The 14,753-nt window shown below is 54.6% G+C and overlaps 1 protein-coding gene across 4 annotated transcripts in view; it reads left to right on the top strand.

Moving 5' to 3' along the window:
* Positions 1–14,753, top strand: part of LOC120408142 (receptor-type tyrosine-protein phosphatase kappa-like) — a 122,663-nt gene that overhangs the window by 19,699 nt on the left and 88,211 nt on the right. For all 4 annotated transcript variants that reach the window (XM_039544753.1, XM_039544752.1, XM_039544751.1 and 1 more), the window contains exons 2-5: positions 5,260–5,448; positions 6,106–6,285; positions 6,750–6,932; positions 8,727–8,909. In XM_039544753.1, the coding sequence (XP_039400687.1) occupies positions 5,260–5,448; positions 6,106–6,285; positions 6,750–6,932; positions 8,727–8,909 (735 nt within the window). The remainder of the gene's footprint in view (positions 1–5,259; positions 5,449–6,105; positions 6,286–6,749; positions 6,933–8,726; positions 8,910–14,753) is intronic.

Here is a 14,753-nt window from a genome sequence, read left to right as displayed (position 1 = left end):
ATATAATTAAAAAAATGTATTTAATTTAAATTGACTTTTGAAAAGTAAGCCATCATGGGGTAAGAGGGAAGATCCTCTCATGGATCAGTAACTGGTTAAAAGATGGGAAACAAAGGGTAGGAATAAATCATCAGTTTTCAGAACAGAGAGAGATAAATAGTGGTATCCGTGAGGGGTCAGTACTGGGACCAGTCCTATTCAACATATTCATCTGGAAAAATGGGTAAACAGTGAGGTGGCAAAATTTGCAGATGATACAAAACTATTCAAGATAGTTAAGTCACAGGCAGACTGCGAAGAGCTACAAAGGGATCTCACAAAACTGGGTGACTGGGCAACAAAATGGCAAATTAAATTCAATGTTGATAAATGCAAAGTAATGCACATTGGAAAGCAATCTCAACTATACATACAAAATGATGGCATCTGAATTAGCTGTTAACACTCAAGGAAGAGATCTTGGAGTCATTGTGGATAGTTCTCTGAAAACATCCACTCCATGTGCAGCAACAGTCACAAAAGCAAACAATGTTGGGAATCATTAAGAAAGGGATAGATAATAAGACAGAAAATATCATATTGCCTCTATATAAATCCATGGTACGTGCACACCTTGAATAGTGTGTGTAGATCTGGTCACCCATCCTGAAAAATATATATTGGAATTGGAAAAGGTACAGAGATGGGCAACTAAAATCATGAGGGTATGAAACAGGAGGAGAGATTAAAGTGACTGGGAATTTTCAGCTTAGAAAAGAGATGACTAATGGGGATATGATAGAGGTCTACAAAATCTTGACTGGTGCGAAGAAAGTGAATAAGGAAATTTTATTTAATCCTTCACATAACACAAGAACTATCAGTCACCCAATGAAATTAATAGGCAGCAGATTTAAAAAACAAAAGGAAGTATTTCTTCACACAATATAAAGTCAACCCAGGGAACTCTTTGCCAGGGGATGCTGTGAAGACCAAAACTATAACAGGATTTTTAAAAGAACTAGATAAATTCCTGGAGAACAGGTCTATCTGTGGCTATTAGCCAGGATGAGAGGGATGCAACGCCATGCTCTGAGTGTCCCTAGCCTGTTTGCCAGAAGCTGGGAATGGGCAACAGGGGATGGATCACTTGATGATTCCCTGTTCTATTCCTTCCCTCTGAAGCACCTGGCCTTGACCACTGTTGTAAGACAGGGCACTGGGCTATATGGACCATGGGTCTGACCCAGTATGGCCATTCTTATGTAAAAATTAATTATAATAAAAATGTTTAGTACAGAAACTCCCCAACATAATGACCTCTCAAGATAGCAACAGTGAGATAACAACCTTGGCAAATACTGCATTTTAAAAATCTTGGCCTACTGGGAAACATATTTATATAAGTTTCCATTCCCAGTCACAAATCCAGCATTCTGGAGCAAAGTGACTAAACTATAGTCCAACAAACAAATGTTTATTTAACATGCCCCTCACTTTTCCCTCCACCGCACCCCACTCACCGGTGTTGTCCTTAGTCAGTGGAGACTCAGAGTTCAGAGGTGCTTTCACGTGAGTACACCTTCCAGGTGAGGGACAAAAAGGCACAGTTCGCTCTGGCCATGGCTGTTCGTTGTGCCACAGTTCACTCCACCACTCTGTTGCTAATGGCCCTGCACAGTCACCTTCTGCTGTCACCTACCACTGTGACCTCTGCGAGTTGGTCTCTTGAGGTTCCACCAGCTCTCAGTGATTTCAGCTGAGCTCTCAGTGCGGGAACCTCACTGCTAGTGCAGTCTGGGCTGTCTCTTACACAAAAACACTGTACCCACAGGAACACTGTCCCCACAGCAGGACTAAGTACTTAGACCTGATTGTCAGTGATTTCAGCTGCAGTGGTCACTTAACAGAACAAAAGACTCTCTATGGAGCCTAATCAGCTCTGTCTTTAAACAGTGGAGAGAGACAGGTCCCCACCCTCTCTCGATGCCTTCAAATCATCACAGACTAAGTACAGTTCTACTGCCCTTTACTCATATAATAAGAACAACATTTCATCCCCTCTTCCCCCTACATTCAAGTGGTTTGTAACCCAACCCCAGCCAAAATCTATCACTTGGACAACACAGCTCTGTTTGCTGGATACCTACGTAGATTAGGTGTGAATGTAAATATAATCTGGCCCTGAAGCCTTAGCCCCCAGCTCATCACTAGCTGTCAGGGAGAACTCATTCAGACTTTGCTTACAAATCATTTGAAATTATTAGGTTGGCCAACATCACCGAAATGAATGCACTGACATCATAAAAAAACAGCTGTATAAGGAAGCTAGTCTATGTTCATACTTTTAAGAACATAAGAGAGGCCGTACCGGCTCAGACCAAAGGTCCGTCTAGCCCAGTATCTGTCTACCGACAGTGGCCAATGCCAGGTGCCCCTGAGGGAGTGAACCTAACAGGCAATGATCAAGTGATCTCTCTCCTGCCATCCATCTCCACCCTCTGACGAACAGAGGCTAGGGACACCATTCTTACCCATCCTGGCTAATAGCCATTTATGGACTTAACCACCATGAATTTATCCAGTCCCCTTTTAAACATTGTTATAGTCCTAGCCTTCACAACCTCCTCAGATAAGGAGTTCCACAAGTTGACTGTGCGCTGCGTGAAGAAGAACTTCCTTTTATTTGTTTTAAACCTGCTGCCTATTAATTTCATTTGGTGACTCCTGGTTCTTGTATTATGGGAATAAGTAAATAACTTTTCCTTATCCACTTTCTCAACATCACTCATGATTTTATATACCTCTATCATGTCCCCCCTTAGTCTTCTCTTTTCCAAACTGAAGAGTCCTAGCCCCTTTAATCTTTCCTCATATGGGACCCTCTCTAAACCCCTAATCATTTTAGTTGCTCTTTTCTGAACCTTTTCTAGTGCTAGAATATCTTTTTTGAGGTGAGGAGACCACATCTGTACACAGTATTCGAGATGTGGGCGTACCATGGATTTATATAAGGGCAATAATATATTCTCAGTCTTATTCTCTATCCCCTTTTTAATGATTCCTGACATCCTGTTTGCTTTTTTGACCGCCTCTGCACACTGCGTGGACATCTTCAGAGAACTGTCCACGATAACTCCAAGATCTTTTTCCTGACTCGTTGTAGCTAAATTAGCCCCCATCATGTTGTATGTATAGTTGGGGTTATTTTTTCCAATGTGCATTACTTTACATTTATCCACATTAAATTTCATTTGCCATTTTGTTGCCCAATCACTTAGTTTTGTGAGATCTTTTTGAAGTTCTTCACAATCTGCTTTGGTCTTAACTATCTTGAGTAGTTTAGTATCATCTGCAAACTTTGCCACCTCACTGTTTACCCCTTTCTCCAGATCATTTATGAATAAATTGAATAGGATTGGTCCCAGGACTGACCCTTGGGGAACACCACTAGTTACCCCTCTCCATTCTGAGAATTTACCATTAATTCCTACCCTTTGTTCCCTGTCCTTTAACCAGTTCTCAATCCATGAAAGGACCTTTCCTTTTATCCCATGACAGCTTAATTTACGTAAGAGCCTTTGGTGAGGGACCTTGTCAAAGGCTTTCTGGAAATCTAAGTACACTATGTCCACCGGATCCCCCTTGTCCACATGTTTGTTGACCCCTTCAAAGAACTCTAATAGATTAGTAAGACACGATTTCCCTTTACAGAAACCATGTTGACTATTGCTCAAGAGTTTGTTTTTCTATGTGTCTGACAATTTTATTCTTTACTATTGTTTCAACTAATTTGCCCGGTACTGACGTTAGACTTACCGGTCTGTAATTGCCGGGATCACCCCTAGAGCCCTTTTTAAATATTGGCGTTACATTAGTTAACTTCCAGTCATTGGGTACCGAAGCCGATTTAAAGGACAGGTTACAAACCTTAGTTAATAGTTCCGCAACTTCACATTTGAGTTCTTTCAGAACTCTTGGGTGAATGCCATCTGGTCCCGGTGACTTGTTAATGCTGAGTTTATCAATTAATTCCAAAACCTCCTCTAGTGATACTTCAGTCTGTGACAGTTCCTCAGATTTGTTACCTACAAAAGCCAGCTCAGGTTTGGGAATCTCCCTAACATCCTCAGCCGTGAAGACTGAAGCAAAGAATCCATTTAGTTTCTCCGCAATGACTTTATCATCTTTAAGCACTCCTTTTGTATTTTCATCGTCAAGGGGCCCCACTGGTTGTTTAGCAGGCTTCCTGCTTCTGATGTACTTAAAAAACATTTTGTTATTACCTTTGGAGTTTTTGGCTAGCCGTTCTTCAAACTCCTCTTTGGCTTTTCTTATTACACTCTTGCACTTAAGTTGGCAGTGTTTGTGCTCCTTTCTATTTGCCTCACTAGGATTTGACTTCCACTTTTTAAAGGAAGTCTTTTTATCTCTCACTGCTTCTTTTACATGGTTGTTAAGCCACGGTGGCTCTTTTTTAGTTCTTTTACTGTTTCTCTTAATTTGGGGTATACATTGAAGTTGGGCCTCTATTATGGTGTCTTTAAAAAGGGCCCACGCAACTTGCAGGGATTTCACTTTAGTCACTGTACCTTGTAACTTTTGTCTAACTAACCCCCTCATTTTTGTATAGTTCCCCCTTTTGAAATTAAAGGCCACAGTGTTGGGCAGTTGAGATGTTCTTCCCACCACAGGGATGTTGAATGCTATTGTATTATGGTCACTATTTCCAAGCGGTCCTGCTATAGTTACCTCTTGGACCAGCTCCTGCGCTCCACTCAGGATTAAATCTAGAGTCGCCTCTCCCCTTGTGGGTTCCCGTACCAGCTGCTCCATGAAGCAGTCATTTAAAGTATCGAGAAATTTTATCTCTGCAAATCTTTTCAAATCTATTATACTTTTTCAGATACACATATTTTATCATACACTGTATAAGCTTTTAAAGTGTGTATTAATGTTTCAGTTAAAATTCAGATTTCCAAACAGTCACTAAATTGGTATGTAACTAGCTCACAAAACTAGGGCGGGTGTTGGGAAAATTCAGGGGGGGTGTACACCTGGGGGGGGTGTAGGGAAATCACTGGTGCTGGGCCCTTCTCTGACCTGACCGGTGCCCCTAACCTGCCCCCTCTGCACCTCCAGGGGCACGGGGAGCAGGTGCTGCTGCTTGGGCCGTTCCCGGGACGTTTCCTCGGGCTCCGGGCAGGCCGCGGAGGTGCTAAGGTGGTGACCAGGCTCCGTCTTCAGCCAGGCCTCAGCCTCTCGTTCCCCCCATCACAGGCACGTGTAGGAGGGCAGGAGCCTGGACCACGAAGGTGAAGTTTCCCTCCGAGCAGACGGCGTTTCAGGTGAATGACACGGTGCAGGTGACATGCCCCGAGGAGCCTGAACCCGGCCCGTTCCCTGCAAAGTGCACCGAGCTGAAGGACCGTGGGGCAGTCTGGGTTATCAGTGGAGTCAAGTGTCTCAGTGAGTGTGCGGAGACGGATACAGCCCCTGCGCCCACCCCCCAGGCATGGGGCCAAACCTCCCCAGCCAGCCCAGGCATGGGGCTGCAGCCAGTTACGGGCAGGAAATGGCCAGGGAAACCGGGCTGGTGATAACCAGCCACTGGAGACCAGTGACGTGATGCCGGGGGTGGGAGATCTGGGGGTGGGAGTTCTGGGAGGCCGTGACAATGGGCAGAGAAAGGGGGACCCCCTCCCTCAGCCTGCCGAGAAACCCCGCACAGGGCTGTCACCGTGGGGCCTCCCCACAAACACAGGCTCCCTGCCCCCAGTGCACACGGCTCCCACCAGGCCCTGAGGCGGCTGCTGGCGGCTGTGCCCGCGGCCTGGCAGGAGTCTCAGCTGGGCACTGCTGGGCAACTCATGAGGAGCGAAGCTCTGAGGCCTGGGAACTGATCTCAGCATTTCTCAGGGTGCTTCTTCCAGCCCCGCTTCTGAGAGCGGCCAGGCACAGGCCTCCCGGGCACGCGGTCCCTTCCCTGCCCCAGACTCGCTCCCCGAGCCTTCCCCGTGGTCACAGGGCCGTTCATGCTGGGCCGGCCCCGGTACCTGCGCGACTCTGAGTCTGGGGCAGTAGGGCAGATGCGCCCCCATGGCCGCTCTCCTGTTCCTTTCGCAGGGATGTGCAATGACTGGGTGAGGCAGGTGGATTTTGACCCTGCACAGACGGAGTTCGGCGTCGGGGCCGAGGCTCGGGTGACCTGTCGGCAGCAGTTCCAGCAGAACTCGTTCAGTGTGACGTGCAGAGAGACGGAGTCGGGACGTTTCGAGTGGGATTCGGGTGCACACAAGTGTGTCAGTGAGTGCGGGGAGCCGGCCCTGGGGCTGGCCGGGCGCCGTCTGGCCAGGGAGGGCTCCAGCCAGGCTGCTGAGAGGCCGTGGGGAGAGTCCTGCTGCAATGAGCAGCTTCCCACCCACAGTGTCCCTGGAGGGCAGGTGCGTGGCTCTGATCCCAGCTCCTGGCCCTGCTCCCCGTGCAGGAGCAGCACAGACCAGGAACACCGTTTTCCCCACGGCCCAGTGGGGCTGACTGGTCTGCACTCGCCCTCCCCACGGCGGCCCTGAGCGTGTGCACGGAGTAAATGTACCTGAGCACGTGGGGCCTGATCCTGAGAGGGGCTGATCCTTGCAGCGCCCTCCTTTCCTGCCCTTCCCCCCCCCACTCTTGTGGGCGCCCAGCATGGTTCAGGGTCGGCCCATAACACCCAGTGGAGTCTGCCTGGTTCCAGTGACCCCCAATGCTCTGCTCTCATTTACCCACAGGAAAATGTGAAATACCCAGAACCTGGGACTCCAGATTGCAGTTTGCCAGCGAGGGGCAGTTCTACGCCCCGGGTGACTCGGTGACGCTGAGCTGCCCTGCGGGGTATCGGCCGTCACTGCCTGTGATCGAATGTGTCAGCAATGGGAGCCAGGCTGTCTGGAGTGAGACAGCTACCTGCCAAGGTAAGTGTGGGCCCTCCCAAGTCACTATGGGCACATGGGGGTATTTATGTCCTGAACGTTCAGAAAAGTGTTAAATGACGGTGATAGCCAGGGAATGGGGCAGCCAGTGCAGAGCAGCCCATCTGGAGATACTACACCTGTCTCAGAACTGGAAGGGATCCCGAGGGGTCATTGAGTCCAGCCCCCTGCCTTCACTAGCAGGGACAAGTACTGATTTTGCCCAAGGTCCTAAGTTCAGGGCCGGCTTTAGGCCATTTCCACCAATTCCCCTGAATCGGGCCCCATGCCTAAGAGGGCCCTGCGCCCAGTGAGAATCTCTTCCCTGGCTAGAGGCGCCTTTTTCATTTTTACTCACCTGGAGGCACTCTGGGTCATCGGCGGCACTTCGGTGGTGGGTCCTTCAGTGCCACCGAACACACCTGGAGCGAATGAAGGACCCGCTGCTGAAGTGCTGCCGAAGACTCGGAGCACTGCCCGGTGAGTACAAGCCCCACGTGGTTTTTTACATTTTTTTTTGTCATCCTCGCCAGGGCCCCGTCGAAACTGTTTGAATTGGGCCCTGCACTTCCTAAAGCCGGCCCTGCCTAAGTGGCCCCCTCTAGGACTGAACTCACAACCCTGGGTTTAGCAGGCCAATGTGTGTGTGTGTCAGGGTATGGGCTGGCAGTGCACATACCATGTGTGTGGAGTCACTGTGTCGGGGTGTGTGTGTCGGGGTGTCACAGACTCACAGATCGTGCCCACTCTTGACCCCATGCAGTCCTTGGGGGGGGGGTGCCCCTTTCAGTGAGACAGCCCTTCTTGGGGGTCCACTCTCTCTTGGGGTGGAGTGCACATACTGTGTGTGTGGAGTCATTGTGTTGGGGGTGTGTGTGTGTCTGGGTATGGGCTGGCAGTGCATATCCTGTGTGTGGAGTCGCTGTGTTGGGGTGTCTGTAGGGATGTCAGGGTGAGGGTGTCTGGGACGTGTATCCCTGTGTTTGTAGGAGGGGCCGGGTTAGCGGTGGTGGATAGAATCGGGGGGGTTGGGCATTTTTAACGGGGCGCGCTCCACTCCTGCCTTCCAGCCCCAGACTCCACCGGTCAGGTCTCCACACTGTGCCGTTGGTGTCAGATCCCGCCATCAGCAGGGGCTCAGGCACTGGGGGACGTGCCGTACAGGGCCCTAGTCAGACAGGCCGAGCTCAGGGGCAGGGGGAGCTGAGGCTCTGTTCTACTGAGACTCCCAGAGCCGTCCCCAGGGGCCGCAGCTGCAGCCTCTATCGCTGTGCCAGTCCCTCGGACGCTATGGGGGGGGGGCTACGTAATGTGCAACTTTTTAACAGTGAGGGTCATTCCCCAGGGGAACAGCCGCCCCAGGGACGGGGCGGGGTCTCTGACACACGGAGCGTTTACATTGAGGGTGGCTGCTGCCTTTCCAAAGATGCGCTCTAATTCCACCACCAGTTACTGAGCGCAACAGAGTCGCTGGCAGAAGGGGAGACGATCCCCCCTGCAGGCACCCCGGGCGGGTCTCTGGCCTGGGCTAGGCAATAGGTCAGACTGGATGGTCAGAATGGGCCCTTCTGGCCTTGACACCCAGGGAAATACGTCCTCCCCCCGCGACTCAGTGGGGCTGACTCGCCTGCACTCACCCTCACTCACCCCACCCCCCTGATCACAGAGGAGCTGATCCCGGCACCCCCTACTGTATTGGGGTGCCCAGAGTGGCTCAGGATCGGGCCCATGATGGCTGGGGGAAGCCGCATGATTCAATAACCCTCAGGAGTCTCCCCTTATTTCTTTGATACACAGAAAAATGTGAAATACCCAGAACCTGGGACTCCACATTGCAGTTTGCCCCCACGGGGCCGTTCTACGCCCCGGGTGACTCGGTGACACTGAGCTGCTCTGAGGGGTATCGGCCATCACCGCCTGTGATCGAATGTGTCAGCAATGGGAGCCAGGCTGTCTGGAGTGAGACACCCACCTGCCGGGGTAAGTGTGAGCCCCCCCAAGTCACCGCGGTCACGGGCCGGGCCAGCAGCCAGACTCCGTGACGCTTTGGTATCTCCGGAGCCAGGTGGATTCTCACCCTGTAAACCCTCTGGTTTGTTTTGGCCTCTCAGCCTCTCGTACGGGGACACTAACCCTGTTTCAATTTCAGGGGCCCTGAGCCAGCCCTAGGGTGACCAGATCACCCAAGTCAAATATCGGGACGCGGGGGGGCGGGGCGGGGGCAGAGCAAAAAAAAAAAAAATCCCCCACCCCCGATTCCTCCTCCCTCCGCAAGCGCTGGAGGGAGGCCCGGGAGACTCAGGGGAGCACGGGGCCGGGGTGAGTGTGAGTCCAGCCTGGCCCCGAGCAGGCAGGACTCAGGCGCGGTATCTGGAGGGAGAGTAGGGGGCGGCCTGCGGGGGCCAGGCAGCGGCTGTTCTCCCCACCTGGGCAGCGGGACTCGGGAGCAGCCGCTGCTGCAGCTCCCACTGCCGCGGGGGGAGGAAGCGGCCGCTGGCCAAGCTCGGCAGCTGCGGCTCTGGCGCCCACGAACCCCCCGAGCCCGGGCCTGCTGCGGGGACCCAGCGCGCACGCTGCGCATACCCAGCCCCTGGCCACTCGCGTCTGGGCTGGCTGCCCAGCTGGCGCAATCCTGCGGGCGGCCTCGGAGTGGGGGCAGCAGGCCCCAGCCCCCCGCATCCCGCTCGGGTCCTGCAGGGGAACGAACGGGACTGGGCTGCCGATGCCTCCGCCACGGGATTGCACCAGCTGGGCAGCCAGCCCAGACGCGACTGGCCAGGGGCTGAGCGCAGCGTGCGCGCTGCTGGGTCCCTGCAGCAGGCCCGGGCTCGGGGGGTTCGGGCCCGGGCGCCAAAGCCGCAGCCGCCGAGCGCCACGTGCTTGGCCACTTCCTCCCCCCGCAGCAGTGGGAGCTGCAGCAGCGGCTGCTCCCGAGTCCCCTGCCCAGGTGGGGAGAACAGCCGCCGCCTGGCCCCGCGGGCCGCCCCCCTACTCTCCCTTCAGGTACCGAGTCCTGCCTGCTCGGGGCCAGGCCAGACTCACACTCACCCCGGCCCCGCACTCCCCTGAGTCTCCTGGGCATGGCATGCTTGGCAAGAGGCGGGGATTTGGGGAGGGAGACAATGGGGCAGTGAGGGGGCGGGGATGGGGGCGAGGATTTGGGGAAGGATCCAATGGGGGAAGGAGGGGGCGGAGTCGGGGCAGGGGAGGGTGCGAGCCCTTCGGGCTCCGGAGCCTTTGCTTGTTTGTCCAGTGTCCCGACCTAACATTGGTCGGGACGCGGGACAAACAAGCAAATATCGGGACAGTCCCGATAAAATCGGGACGTCTGGTCACCCTAGCCAGCCCCCACCCACCCCCCGCAGGGCCTGGGCCCAGGGGCCAATACGGAAGGGCAGGAGCAGCCCAGAGACTCCCTGTCACCAGCGTGTCCATGTTCCTCGCCTCTCCCCAGCCCTTTGCTGTGCTGGGTTCTCCTGGGCGCCCTTTGGCTCAGCTCTGCCCAGGATCACCCGGGGGCAGCCAGCTGCACCTTTCACCAGAACAGGATCTGCAGAGACTAGACATTTCTCTCCCTCCAGGCAGGGGCAGCTCTAAGAATTTGACCGCCCCAAGCAGGGCGGCATGCCGCAGGGGGCGTGCTGCCGGGCACCGGAGCCGGGGGACCTCTTGCAGACGTGCCTGCAGAGGGGCTGCTGGTCCCGCAGCTCCGGTGGAGCTTCTGCAGTCATGCCTGTGGGAGGTCCACCCGAGCCGTGGGACCAATGTACCCTCCGCAGTCATGCCTGCGGCAGGTCCACCGGAGCTGCGGGACCAGCAGACCCTCCGCAGTCATGCCTGCGGGAGGTCCGCTGTCCCGCGGCTCCGGTGGACCTCCCGCAGGCATGACTGTGGAAGGTCCGCCGGAGCCGCCTGCCGCCCTGCCGGCAAAATGCCGCCCCAAGTGCGCGCTTGGCGCGCTGGGCTCTAGAGCCGGCCCTGCCTCCAGGGGTTTGTACGACGGCAGGAAACTGGGCCCCGTTGGTCTCTGCTGCCTCCCCACGGACAGAGTTTGCCGTTGGCGAGTGGGTTCAGGTGACCTGTCGCCGGGAGCAGTACGAGGGGAGCCCGGCCTGGGTGCGATGCACGGAGACGGCTGGGCGCGTGGAGTGGGACACGAGCAGTGTGAGCTGTGTGGGTGAGTTCTGCACAGACGGGCTGCAGGATGGGCTGGGGGGCAGGATCCAAACCCTGGGACACCGAGAGCCTCCAAGGAGGCCCCACGACTCCTGGGGGCGTCTTTGTGTCTCGAGTGTTCAGCTCGGCCCTTCCGAAGGGCGTGAAGTGACAGCGACAGCGAGTGTGTGGGGCAAAGCAGCCTGCCTGGGGGGAGCGTGGGGAGGTTCTAGGCTGCGTTTGAGGGGTGCGAGGGGATGTCTGTGGGGTGTATCAGTGTGGGTGTGTTGGGGGTTGTGTGGCTAAGTATTATAGGGGTGTGTATAGGGGGTTGTGTATAGGGGCTGGAGGATATACCAGGTGTCTGTAAGGTGTGGGAGATGTGTGTTAGCTTGTAACGGTGTATTGCTGTGTCTGTGCGATGTAGGAGGTGTTAGGGTGGGTCATTGTGTATCAAGGCATAGACGCCAACTTCCTCAGTTCCTGCGGGGGGAGGGTGCTCAACCCCCCCACTCCTCCCCAGGCCCCATCCCCACTCCACCCCTCCCCCTTCCTCCACCTCTGCCCCACCTCTTCCCACCCAGGCCTGCCTCTTTCTGCCCCTGCTCCACCCCTCCCCCTCAGTGCCTCCTGCGTACCGCTGAAGAGCTGATAGCGGCGGGTGGGAGGTGCTGTGGGGGAGGGAGAGGCGCTGATCCGTGGGGCTGTCGGTGGATGCTGAGGTCTGTGCAGAGCTGAGGCAGCACGCAGAGAAAGCCCACACGCAGCCAAACACCCAAAAACACCATCTGCTACGCTAGTGACCCTGTTAAGGAAGGAAATGAGGTCGTTTTGGCAGGATTTGTTCTTGACAGATCCATGCTGACTGTTCCTTACAACCCCGTCATTGTCTAGGTGCTTTAATGGTTTGATAATTTGTTCCAGTATCTTTCCAGAGACAAAGTCAGGCTGACGGGTCTATAATTCTCAGAGTCCTCTTTGCTCCCTCTTTTAAAGATAGGCCCTGTCAGCCCTTCTCCAGAACCCTGGGACCTCGCCTGACCTCCTGGAGCCCTGTGAGATAATTGCGAACGGTTCTGAGGCTGCTTCAGCCAGTTCCTTAGCTACCCCAGGGGGAATCATGCTGGGGTCCTGGGGGCTGTTGCCAGGAAGATGCCCCCCCGGTCCCTCCATGGGTAGCGGCACTTGGCTGCTGGCTGACGAGGTCCCTGTGTGTAGCTGGGGCAGAACCTGGGATCCTTGGGGTGAAGTTCTAGGTTAGATCAGGAGCTGGAGCCGAGGGTGCTAAAGGAGCCGAGGGTGCTAAAGGAATTGGCCGATGAGATTGCAGAGCCATTGGCCATTGGCCATTATCTTTGAAAAATCATGGCGATTGGGGGAGGTCCCGGACGACTGGAAAAAAGCTAATGTAGGGCCCATCTTTAAAAAAGGGAAGAAGGAAGATCCAGGTAACTACAGGCCAGTCAGTCTCACCTCAGTCCCTGGAAAAATCATGGAACAGGTCCTCAAGGAATCAATTCTGAACCACTTAAAGGAGGGGAAAGTGATCAGGAACAGTCAGCATGGATTCACCAAGGGCAAGTCATGCCTGACTAACCTAATTGCCTTCTATGATGAGATAACTGGGTCTGTGGATGAGGGGAAAGCAGTGGATGTGCTATTTCTGGACTTTAGCAAAGCCTTTGATACAGTCTCCCACAGTATTCTTGCCAGCAAGTTAAAGAAGTCTGGGCTGGATGAATGGACGGTAAGGTGGATAGAAAACTGGCTAGATGGTCGGGCTCAACGGGTAGTGATCAATGGTTCCATGTCTAGTTGGCAGCCGGTATCAAGTGGAGTGCCCCAAGGGTCGGTGCTGGGGCCGGTTTTGTTCAATATCTTCATTAACGATCTGGAGGATGGCGTGGACTGCACCCTTAGCAAGTTTGCAGATGACACTAAACTGGGAGGAGTGGTTGATACGCTGGAGGGTAGGGATAGGATACAGAGGGACCTAGACAAATTAGAGGATTGGGCCAAAAGAAATATGATGAGGTTCAACAAGGACAAGTGCAGAGTCCTGCATTTAGGACGGAAGAATCCCATGCACTGCTACAGACTAGGGACCGAATGGCTGGGCAGCAGTTCTGCAGAAAGGGACCTAGGGGTTACAGTGGACGAAAAGCTGAATATGAGTCAACAGTGTGCCCTTGTTGCCAAGAAGGCTAATGGCATTTTGGGTTGTATAAGTAGGGGCATTTCCAGCAGATCGAGGGATGTGATCATTCCCCTCTATTCGGCACTGGTGAGGCCTCATCTGGAGTAGTGTGTCCAGTTTTGGGCCCCACACTACAAGAAGGATGTGGATAAATTGGAGAGAGTCCAGCGGAGGGCAACAAAAATGATTAGGGGGCTGGAGCACATGACTTACGAGGAGAGGCTGAGGGAACTGGGATTGTTTAGCCTGCAGAAGAGAAGAATGAGGGGGGATTTGATAGCTACTTTCAACTACCTGAAAGGGGGTTCCAAAGAGGATGGATCTAGACTGTTCTCAGTGGTAGCAGATGACAGAACAAGGAGCAATGGTCTCAAGTTGCAGAGGGGGAGGTCTAGGCTGGATATTAGGAAAATCTTTTTCACTAGTAGGGTGGTGAAGCACTGGGCTGGGTTCCCTAGGGAGGTGGTGGAATCTCCTTCCTCAGAGGTTTTTAAGGTCAGGCTTGACAAAGCCCTGGCTGGGATGATTTAGTTGGGGTTGGTCCTGCTTTGAGCAGGGGGTTGCACTAGATACCTCCTGAGGTCCCTTCCAACCCTGAGATTCTGTGATTCTATGATTCTATGAGTGGGACAGCCACCTGCATTGGTGAGTGTGAGCCCCCGGAGTCAGCACAATCACAGGGCTCCGGCGTCCCACCCTCTAGCACCTCACAGCTCCCAAGTGACCGACCTTCGCGCCCCCCGCCGCTCTCCTGGCGCCAGCCCCTGGCGTCCATGTTGGCGTCTCAGTCTGTGTCCTAGTGACAGGTGTCCCCTTGTCTCTGGCCCTGGCAGCCTGATACGAGGCTCCCTCCGCCAACACCCCCTGCGGTGCAAACCCCGGGGCAGACCCAGCGAGGGGTGAGCGCAGGGTCTGGGGGTGTCAGTGGGGAGGAGGGAGGCAGGAAGATTGGCCAGCCCCAGTGACGGGTGAGCGCAGGGTCCGGGGAGTCAGTGGAGAGGAGGGAGGCAGGGAGAGCGGCCAGACCCCGCCGGGCTCTGTGGGCCCAGGTGGGAGCAGGGCAGGCTCAGGCAAAGGAGGCAGCAGCAAAGCAGCGAGAGCCTGGGCCCGGCGGGACATGGGGGACGAGGCCGAGGTGCTGCAGGGGGAGGTTCAGAGGGTGGAGAATCTGAATTCAGCCCTGGTGTGACCGTGACCCCAGCCCCTCAGCCCAAGGGAGGGGCTGCTCAAGGGGGAGGGTCCTCGGGGAGCAGCACCCAGGAGTGGGCAGAGGGCTGTGGGGAGGGGTCTCAGGGGGCTGGGATCTGTCTGGGGCACAGAGGAGGGAGCAGATGTTACCCAGGCAGGGGTGCCAGGCGCTGGGTGCAAGGGGCAGGTGGGTGGCTCAGGAGACACTGAGCTGCTGTGGGGACACTGGGGCAGGAGCTCAGTTGCCATAGTGGTGTGTGCAGCACGGGGACCCAGAGGGGTGT

This window comes from Mauremys reevesii, linkage group 6 (genome assembly GCF_016161935.1).
Source record: "Mauremys reevesii isolate NIE-2019 linkage group 6, ASM1616193v1, whole genome shotgun sequence".
Lineage (NCBI taxonomy): Eukaryota > Metazoa > Chordata > Testudines > Geoemydidae > Mauremys > Mauremys reevesii.
This window is presented reverse-complemented; position numbering and strand designations above follow the sequence as displayed.